Genomic DNA, 10,622 nt, shown 5'->3' on the forward strand with positions numbered 1-10,622 from the left:
ATTTTTTTGACGACCGGTATGGTCTAGCGGGTAGTGACCCTGCCTGCTAAGCCGAGGGTTCGAATCCCGGTAAGGGCATTTATTTGTGTGATGAGCACAGATATTTGTTCCTAAGTCATGGATGTTTTCTATGTATATAAGTATTTGTATATTATATATATCGTTGTCTGAAACACAAGCCTTCTTGAGCTTACCGTGGGACTCAGTCAATCTGTGTAAGAATGCCCTATAATATTTATTTATTTATTTATTCCAGTCACTGAACTGAAAAGCGCTCCCCTGTTGATAAAATAAATAGTAAACATAAAAATAAATTGAATTCATGTTTTCAGGATGCCCTACTGGACCTAATCATCGGCTCGGAGCCACTCACGAACGGCGACGCCGAGCACCGCGCCGATGTCGCGCCCAACAACAACAATAACAACACCAACACTAATGTAAGTCACATCACAGCTATCAAGCTTGTCATGACTTGATGAGGTTACAAAGTTCTCATGTTCTCATAATTATGCAATTGGCATGAGAACTGCAATTGCAACTTATGCAATTGGCCTCTAATTAGAGGGTGCGCCCACGGGTGACTTTTTTGTCGCGACCATGGACTAGTATGAAAGTGCGCACACGAAGCAACTCAACTTTTCATACAAATACGTAAGTCGCCGAGCAACTTTGTTGCCCGTGGGCGCTCACCCATATGCGTTGCAATCCGCTTGTATTGAGCAAACTCACAGTAATATTAAGCGCCATACAATTTCAGCATTCACAACTGGACGGACAAAAATGAATATTTACCCCCTTATTATGAATAATCGTTTGTCCCTTTCCGACGTATAATTGGTGTGATAGAAAAGGCCAAACTAACTTTACCGGCTTGATAACTTTAGAGTACGTTTATGAACAAAGCGCTTAGTCATGAAATCTAGTTTAAACTCTCGCAAAAATCGATTGAGAATTAAATATTCTCCTGTACATACATACATACGACAGCATTAGCATTTGACCCAAATTAGAGAAACCTTCGCTATTGCTTCGGTCAATAAAACGAGACAGGCGATGCATCTTCTAGTGTGTCCAATGTTTATTATAGTGTCTCAATGCGTCCTTATCATCCATAGGATATCCTGGACCTTCTGAGCGGGTTAGAGCTGACCAGTACACCAGCACCTGCGCCGACGCCCGCACTCAATAACAACTCCAACAATGCGGCCAATAACGCCAGTTTACTGCTCGACGGGCTATTCGCCGCGCCACAGCCTGTCGTCTCACGTACGTTTATATTTACTACATCATCAATTGTATGGTTTAAAAGGGAAATAGTATACGTATCGGATACGTTATGCTGGACCTACTGAGTGGATTAGAATGAGGAGGCACACTGACATTTTATCCCGCCAGGCGGCGCCTGTGCAAGTGTCTAGGCATGTCACTGTCATTCATATGTGAGAGAGAGAGAAAACATAGACATTTTATGAATAATATTATAAATATTACACGTTCATCAATAAAATTATTTAACAGCAATTAAGATTAATACAATTTCAGTCTAATTACATTTCAGTCTAATTTCGGATATTAAACGCATATCTTCTCGCTCTCACGTATGGACCAAGAGGGTAGCGCCATCTGTCATACCTTTGAGTGTGCCTCCTCATTGAGTAGCATACCGGCGCCAGCGCCGACGCCGGCGGCCAACAACAACGCCAGCCTACTGCTTGTTGCTGTTCGCTTAGCTAGTCTGTCGTCTCCCATACGTTTATTTATATTACATGAAATTGTGTGCAAGTTTTGCACAGCACAGTACCCATATCCTGGATTTGTACAGTCAGCATCAATAGTATCTAATGAAAAAGTAAGTGACGTCTTGAATAAGTTTTCTAAATAAAGATAAATTAGTACAGTCGGCGGTCAGAAATATCAGTCTAATAATTATTTCTAATCTTTAGACACACATCTCTTTTTGTTCAGCGGTTACAAAATAGTAGTTAATTCTGAAACGTTTGATCCGCTACTGTAGATGCTGACTGTACGGTGTGTGCTGCTAAAAATTGATGACACGTACAACGTAGTCTTATATGGAAAGAGCGCTTATTATATGGCGATAAAAATTTATAACTGTCTTCAAGACGATCTAAAAGTCTTGCCATTAAATGTATTTAAGCGTAAACTTAAAAGCTGGTTGATACAGGAATGTTTTTATTCAATTGATGAATTTTTTGACTACATTAGATATAATTCATAGACTAGGACAATTGTAATTTGAAATTAGTTTAAGTATGACATATTGAATATTTATTAGCTTGGGAAGTATAAGAATTGACATGTACCTACAAATTTTTGCCTCGCTTAGAAAACTAGAGTTGTATATATTATGTTTGTGTTTTTGCATGCCAGCTGCTGGTGAAATATGCAGGTCCTAAATTATATTAAGTCCACGTTGTGTACCATATTTTATGCAAAATAAAGATATTTGATATTTGAAAGCGTTAAATACTCGTTTAATTAATGTACAGAGCCTATGCTAACAGTCCCCGCCCTGGACAAGGCCGGGCTCGTGGTCGTGCTGGAGGTGGAGCGCGGCGCGCCGCACTGCGTCACGCTCACCATGCGCGCGCGCAGCTCCCGCCAGGAGCCGCTCACTGACTTCCTGTTCCAGGCCGCCGTGCCCAGGGTATGTCCTTAATGTCGAGATAACATTATGTGGGTATGTTAATATGTTTTCAGTACAGATGGTGTTTTTTACGCACTAGTGCGAGAAGTGGTTCATTATATGCCAGTTCGAAACTTCGGAGGACCATCTGTACTGAAAAACGTCGTACGATACACGTGCGAAAAGGAAATTCGTAACTCGTGTCGATTTAAAACACTCCCTTCGGTCTTGTTTTAATTTATCGCCACTCGTTTCGAACTTCCTTTTTTACGCACTTGTATCGTAATGTACATACTATTTTAGATATTTTTTGTAGTGAGAACTTTTATCTTTATTCTACTATTCATTTTGTTCGCAGACGTTACAGCTTGACATGATGTCGCCATCGGGAACAGTGCTGCCCCCGCAAGGAGAAATTACCCAAGTCCTCAAAATCAACAATCCGTCTCGGGTAAGTTACAGAAATCTCTTCAGGCTCGCTTTGGTCGTTCTAAGTAGTCGTTCCCGGCGGGTAAAGGCTCGTCGTCCCCGATATAGTGTGCATGTTAAAGGTAAAGAATTGATAGTCTAGGAGGCTACATAAAAGTAGAAAACTAGGAAAGTATGCAGCAGCCGCGCACACAGAGCAAGCGCCCGCATTATGCGTCGCGCTCTCGATATGTAAAGGCGGGGTCGCTACTCTTGAGAAAGATCCTCGGAAATGGATCGAAACATGTCGAACGTTATATCGATTTAACACGTGAGTAACCCGCTTAATTTTTTTTTTAATATGTTCGAGTCTCACGGGAGTTTTCTAGTTAAAATAAAGTATTCATGGTAAACAATATAAAAAAACTTCAGTCGGGATCAGTTCTCGTGAGTCGGGGCCCATGTCTGTCCGGGGGGCGCCAAATTCGAACTTCGTCAAATCCAGCTCCGCTTATTTTTTTTGTAATATTTATATGGACTATAGTGGTAAAAATATGTAATTTGTTTCAGACGCCGCTCCGGCTCAGGATACGCGTGTCGTACGTGAGCTCCGGCGGGCCCGTGCTGGAGCAGGCGGAGGTGAACGCGTTCCCGGCCGAGCTGTTCAACTGACGCGCGCGCAGCCCGCCCGGCGCCGGCCTGTAGCCCCGCTACCACCGCCGCCGGCTCCGGGACACGCGGGACGACCGACCGCCTCACCTTACTCTGCCCGTATTCCGACATGGACTTCGCCATTCATTCTATGGTGTACCTGGCTCCCATTTCACGAAGCTCCGAGTTACAATTTACGAGTGGTCGTCGCTATCTAATAATATGACAAGTCGGAGAGAGACTTCCGCTTGTAACTTTCAGTTTTGAGAAATGGGCCCCCGATCTTAGAAGATCAGACTATCGCGAACGCGACGACTCGATCTGTACACGCGTGCCTCGCTTGACGCGTGTGAAGTTTGCTATGCCTATAGCCGGCACGATTTTATAGATTGATTTGTTTCGTACGGCGATTGAGGGCCGCTCGCGCGAAGCGACACGGTCGCACCGAACCGTTTGTCACCGTTAAAGCGTACACAAAATTTTATTTTTGAGAAGTTTCATATACCTCTGCTGTGCGACATTAATCTGTCTGACAAGTGAGGGCCGGTCGCGTCGAGATTGCCGTTTACTACGCGATGACATTTCCTCGCGACGAAAGATAACTTTCTGCGAACGCTTGAATTCACCGTGACAGACGGTCTGATACGACGGACCCTTAATCGTGAAATAGCTCGTTTTGTGTGAACTCAATTTCAATACAGATGAATCAGGATTCAGGAATAAATGGAAGCGATATGATACTGTGAATGCCATTATTTGTAACGCAATAACACGACTCGATATGAGATGGCGATGATAAAATCGAGGAGTGGGGAGGGGATCGAATGTAAACTAGGCTCAAATAATAAGGGCAAACGACTTTACGCGAACACAAAAATATGACAATGAAATTATATAATGATCGTTACAAATTCCAAATTTAGTATTTATTGTCTATCTTGTTTAAAGTCCCCTAAAACAAGATTCTAGAAACTTTAAAATGTTCGTATAAAAACGTGTATAGTTGACATCCAAAATAACGACAAAACTTACACGCTACTAATATAATAGAATACATTATTCTATTAATGTATATTATATTTTGCATTTACCGTTAACATAACATTTTCATGAAAAGTATCAGTCAGCAAAACAATTCTCTTGGAAAATTCAATTTGCTGGCTGTAAATATATATTTTCAAATGTTGTTTATTTATGTCAATTTCTGGATACAACTAAATTAATACAATGCCGTCAACATTAGTTGACTAAATCAAAAGTTGCTGCTCTTTAAAAGTGAAAATGACTCTGAAATTTTCAATTGCTTTCCTTAATTTAAATATCTCTCGCGGCAGCTTATCCGATTTCTTTAGCCTTTGTTTCTCGCTAAAGACTGACTTCACTAGGCCTGCATATTAATTAGTTCTGTAAATGCTGACTAGAAATTGCCTTGATGTGAGGACAGTTGCTTGTACATATCCGAGAGTTAGTGAAGTTTTAGACGACTAGCAACATTTCAAGTGAACAGGGGGGTTACCATGACGTACTAAAGACGTTCAGTTTAGGTTGAGAGAAAGGGACACAGCTATAGCAGTTACATAGCTCCGTCCCTCTCTCTCAACCTAAACTGAACGGCTTTAGCACGTCATGGTAACCCCCCTGATATGGTTTTAAGTCAGGATGAAATATATTTGGGCGATAGACTTGCTCAATAAGGAGATACAAATAGACGTAATTTTACAAACGGTAAAAAAATATCAATACTTACAATAAAATATATTTCGTAATAAAAAACAACCATGAATTATTCGAAGTTCCCGTTTGTACAATATGTCTAGTTTATAATTGACTCGAGATTTTAAACATTCCAATTTTTTAGGTAAAGTAAGACTAGACTACCCATAAGTCTAAAAAGAGGGCTGTACAGTAAGGTTTTGGTTAGGAAACTCGAATCGTTGTTAAATGTGAAAATATCTAGGCGATTAAGACATGCAGTTTTGCAGATACCATACCGAATGTGACAAGAGGTTAGTGCGGCCAAATTCGTCTGCGGAGAAAATTCAGACAAAAAAATATTAAATCAACGCGAAAAATACGCAACAACACGCTCATGATTTCTCTTCAGAATTGGCTGGATTTATAACAAAATTATTCCATCACTTTTATGTAATCGTTAATTATAATAAAACATTTTATTTATGGTCAGACTTGTCAGTATTAGTACAATCTCAAACTGATCTATCCCAGTCTGGACTACTTACGCAACGCAATGCCTTTACAGATTCGCTGCTTATATTGTTAGTTATCAAATATACTGTAGGTATGTGACTAAGAATGATTATTAGCCCATCTGTGTGAACACGCAGTGTGATAAAGGGGACTCTGAATGTACTTAAAATTCAACTACTAAGATAATTTGCGTGTGATAAAGCACTTAGGATACGAGTTAAAATATCCCTTTGAAAAATGTAGTCATTGATTTAAAATTTCGCACGCCTGTGTTTATTTATTGAACTGTAGAATACGGTAACGCCTAGTTAGCGAGAGTTCCCGATGCATTTCGTTATTAATAAGAGTAGATCGTGTATGAGATTCGTTGGGTTAGGTTAGACTAGTTGTTTTGTAAGCCACGCAGAGGATTTTATATTCGGGATATTGTAAATAAGATGGCTTGTAATCGAAAACGCATTCACATTTTATATTCCCGGTTTGGTTCTCTTGGGATATTTTAACGTTAATTAGGCACTAGTATTAATTTTATTTTCCTATTTATGTTTACGTTTAACCCCTAACCGGCACATTATACATGAAATATTTAGCTAAGATAATAATTATTGAAATTGTAACAGACGGACGAGTTCCGCGGTTCGTTTTACTATAATCATGGAGTATAATTATACATATAGGTATTATTTCCCAATACATAAACAGAGCTTGGCAAAAGTTTATAAAATGTAATTTGGTGCTTATTTTATTATATCTGATTAAATAGAAGGCCCTCCACGACGTGAGATGTTATGATTTTGTGTATAACTAAAGCTATGTGAAAGATGTACATATATGATTATAATGATTTTATGTAAATTGGTTAATAAATATTTGAAAATGTTTATATAATCAATATCTTGTTTTATTAAAAAACCAACAATATTTTTTACGTATTTATTTTAAGTTTTTGTTACAAAAATCACAATTATATTTATTACGCTAGAATATATTTATAAGTAACATTGGAATATTTCAAGCAACCTAAATGAAACATTATATCAAAGTCCTTCAACTTGAATATTATTATCGATATTAATATTACAGAGACCCCATTGGGTAGAACGAGAATCGAAATTTCTTTATCACTCTCTAAAGTAATTTTCGAAGTTTCGTGATCTGCATTATATGCTGAAGAGAAATGATGTGATTCAAGAATGTGAATGACAATTTCTGTGATTTCAATTTCTTGGTAACAGTTGTATGCAGTGACCTTGGACTGCTAGACAAAGAACACCACAAACTTCTAAAAGGCAGTCCTCGTAAAGGTCCCTTAATAGTGGTATTATGACTAGGAGTCCTCAATCATGGGCGTAGCCGGCCCGGGACGGCCGCTAACTCCATTGAACAGGCGGTCCTTGATCATTTGCGCCATGAGCCCGTGGATCACCTCGATGGTGGTCTTGCACGCGTCCTTCGTGGCCTTGCCCAGCTTGTCCTCTGTGCGCTTGTCGTGCGGCTCTGAGCCGGGGACTACGAAGCTGCCGCGACCTGAGACATGACGAATTTATGGTTAAAGAGGATGGTTTGCTTGACATAAGCTTTCTGTTATCACTGGCTATCTTTTTATTCTACAGGAATTTATTTCCATAGATGGCATGTTACAATTTTTTCACCTTTCGGAAAACCTCAAACGCAATAGGTTATTTTCAAACAGTTTCTATGGCCACTTTCTGGCTGATGAACTTGATGGTAATATAATATTGCATTGTCACCATGAGAAAGTTCACCAAAAAGAAAATCAAGAAGTTGTGAAATCACAAAGTTTTCTTTCAGCGTCAATTGCTGGGTCTACACCGACTGAGGCATGAGGCATCTAAATATTAATATGTTTGCCTTGTGACAAAATTGCCTTACAACGTGCCTCACTCTGTGTGGACCAGGCTTATCATTATTTAAACAGCAAGTTCTTACCCAAGCACACTTCACTCTGTTCCAACTTATCAGACAGATCAAAGATCTGTCCTGTCGTGTAGTCAGCATTTGTAATCAGACTCGAGCTGCTCAGCGTGTTGACCCAGTACTTATTCCACAGTGAATCCAGCAGTCTGCGGTCAAGAGAGGACTTGAAGTAGGACACTTCCAAGGAGTAGTACTGCTTGCAATGGACGCCAAAGTCTTCAATTTTGTTGAGCGGGATGGTTTGGTATTCTGAAGGTTCTTCATTTGCTGGTTTATAGCCCTATAATCAAGCCATGTAAAAATTAACCCTTAAATCAAATTTGAATTTAAACACGCTGTCAATAGAGTCAAAAATAGATGATGCATATATACATCACTATGCATTTAAGGGTTAAATAGCAGTAGGAAGATAAAATTGCAGAACCACTGTCACTGTTCAAACACATATTGAAATTGTTTACATCTATGCTTAGACATGAAACATGCCTAAGTTTAATATGTACATTTTTAAATGATGAAAATTAATAGGACCGTGCCTGTGTGGTGACGGGTTAAGAATTTCACCACCCCCTTTCTTCCCGTGGGTGTCGTAGAAGGCGACTATGGGATATGGGTTAAATTGTGGTGTAGGCGAGAGGCTGGCAACCTGTCACTGCAATGCCACAGTTTCGTTCTCAGAAATAAAAAAAATAGCACTTTATTATTGTTTTTTTAAAGTAAAATATTAAACAAGCGGATTGATTGTAATTTTTCAAGTAAAATAATATGAACTATTTTCGGTTTGATTCTAAATTTGGTACCTTATTCAAGTGACCCTGATATACGCGTAATTCGCTTTAAGCGATTTTGCCTGGAATGCCTCCCTCGCGTAAAGCAGGGTATTACTGTAAATAGAAAAACTTATTATTTAATAACCTACCTTTGGATATGTCCTAAAAGCACCAAGGCAGACCTTGCCAGCCGAGATAGTTCTGACGGGATCAATGACAATGGCCACGAACGGCTCTTGGAAGTTCTGGTTGAGCATCTGTGTAGACACGTCTATGCCGGACAGCCAGCATCCGTAGCCAGGGTGGCTGTGGTACCAACCGATGGCATTTTCATGGCGGCCAACCTGTCAATAAGACATCTTTGCTATGTGGTACACCTTCATTAGGGTGGTCCACATTTGAATGGAAGAAAAATAAATATGATTAATCCTTTCTCCACATGGTTGAGTTCTATTATGAATAAGTAGTCTATGTACACTAAATGTTAGCCCATTTGCTCATTATTTACTGGTCGCTCAAGATAGATTTAAAGTTCAATATCTCATACAATAAATAAAAACCGAAATAATTAAAACATTAAAAACTGCCCAATTCATGTTTTATTTGTTTTTTTTTTACATACATGGAAAACCAACAGCTGAAGTTTTCATTACAATCCAAAATAGAATTACAAAGCCAATTCTCACTTATAAAATAGGTTAGCCAGGTTCTCACTTATAAAATAGGGAAAAATATTTAGCTCTAATGAAATAGGGAAAAATATAATGAAACCAATAAAAATACATGGAGGTAATGTAAGATTTTTTTCTTTGGTCTACTTCATTTCATACATTTCAGCATGGCATGATTGCTTTATTTTGAGTGATCTCTAAATAATGTCTGATTGTTCTCAAAATTTGATGACATGATTTTAATAAGTTTTCAAGCAGAAATAACCATGTGGAGCTCAAACAATCAAAATAATTTTTTTTGGACCATCTAAAAGGCTGGTTAAAGTAGTAGTAGAAATTCATTACAAAAATAATGAGTAAACAAAGATCTGTTGTTAAATTGTTATACCTGTTTGGCTGCCTCTATGTAAGCTGTCATGTATTCATAAGCCTGTGCCTGTGCATTAACGCGTGTCTCCGTGCCCTCGACGGGCAGAGCGAATGAGTCCATCACTAGCATAGTATTCGCGTCTACTTTGCCTGCAACAAAACAACCAACCTTAACAACCTTAAAACAACCTTAAAACAACCTTAGAAACCAAACTAATCATAAACAGATTCATTAAACAGGTATATGTATTGACTCACTTACCTAATAGAAGCCCCATAACTTCCAGAGTCCCTCCAGAGCGAGCGTGCATCACCATTTTTAAGAGAGCTAAAGCGGAGATCTTGATATCTTTGAAGAAATGTGGACTGCAAATATAAGAACATTTTTAAGTAATTTTGGGTAGGTACATCTTGTTCTATTGCATTATATGAAAATGGAGTGAAAACTTACTCTTTCTCCCATGGTTTAGCGGCAAGAATGTCTTGCTGTTGCTTTTTATCGTAGCGGTATATTTCATCAACACTGGACACCGTTTCGATGCTGTTAGCCATAACCCATGTCTTCTGCGCAATTGTGGATTGATTATCAGAGCTTGTGGAAGCCATCGTTGACGACTTCAATTATTTTAAAAACTAGCTTTAAATACTTATGAATTATTAGCAATATTTATATTTATAGTAAAATAGTAATCACTTTTTTCGACAAAGCACTGGAAGAAGTGACAGTTTCAGTTAGCTTTTTTCTAAATTTGACAGGGCAACTGATGCTGTTCAAGACATCGGTTTTAACACTTAAATATAAATATACTAAAATACATTCAAATTGTCAATTATCAAAAAAAAGCGCGAAATTCAAATTTACCTTGAGAACTCAACTTTTGGCCTACTTCCAGCTTTCAAATTCAGAGTATACATGCTGATTTTTCAGCGGCCTAACCCTGTTCCCAACACAAAATA

At 38.7% G+C, this 10,622-nt stretch overlaps 2 protein-coding genes across 6 annotated transcripts in view; one reads left to right on the forward strand and one right to left on the reverse strand.

The window, feature by feature from the left end:
- Positions 1–4,667, forward strand: part of LOC125228398 (AP-1 complex subunit gamma-1) — a 69,488-nt gene extending 64,821 nt beyond the window's left edge. For 4 of the 5 annotated variants that reach the window (XM_048132954.1, XM_048132955.1, XM_048132957.1 and 1 more), the window contains exons 16-20: positions 333–440; positions 1,119–1,269; positions 2,514–2,671; positions 3,009–3,101; positions 3,629–4,667. In XM_048132954.1, the coding sequence (XP_047988911.1) occupies positions 333–440; positions 1,119–1,269; positions 2,514–2,671; positions 3,009–3,101; positions 3,629–3,730 (612 nt within the window). In that variant the 3' untranslated portion in view covers positions 3,731–4,667. The remainder of the gene's footprint in view (positions 1–332; positions 441–1,118; positions 1,270–2,513; positions 2,672–3,008; positions 3,102–3,628) is intronic. The other variant, XM_048132956.1, reaches the window with a different exon arrangement.
- A 2,168-nt stretch (positions 4,668–6,835) lies between these two features.
- Positions 6,836–10,391, reverse strand: LOC125228399 (COP9 signalosome complex subunit 5). Its single transcript, XM_048132959.1, has 6 exons — positions 10,117–10,391; positions 9,928–10,031; positions 9,685–9,815; positions 8,775–8,969; positions 7,868–8,135; positions 6,836–7,444 (listed from the first exon to the last, which is right to left on the reverse strand). Exons 1-6 carry the CDS (start codon positions 10,269–10,271, stop codon positions 7,245–7,247), a joined length of 1,053 nt encoding a protein of 350 aa, XP_047988916.1. The 5' UTR covers positions 10,272–10,391; the 3' UTR covers positions 6,836–7,244.
- Positions 10,392–10,622: the final 231 nt, after the last annotated feature.

This window comes from Leguminivora glycinivorella, chromosome 7 (assembly GCF_023078275.1).
Source record: "Leguminivora glycinivorella isolate SPB_JAAS2020 chromosome 7, LegGlyc_1.1, whole genome shotgun sequence".
Lineage (NCBI taxonomy): Eukaryota > Metazoa > Arthropoda > Insecta > Lepidoptera > Tortricidae > Leguminivora > Leguminivora glycinivorella.

Bases quoted from the DNA above. Each gene is read 5' to 3' on its own strand.
- LOC125228399 (XM_048132959.1), bottom strand. From the start codon at position 10,271: ATGGCTTCCACAAGCTCTGATAATCAATCCACAATTGCGCAGAAGACA. The intron at 10,032-10,116 runs GTAAGTTTTCAC...TTATATTTGCAG, and splicing joins GCTAAACCATGGGAGAAAGA to TCCACATTTCTTCAAAGATA. The intron at 8,970-9,684 runs GTATAACAATTT...TCTTATTGACAG, and splicing joins ACATAGAGGCAGCCAAACAG to GTTGGCCGCCATGAAAATGC.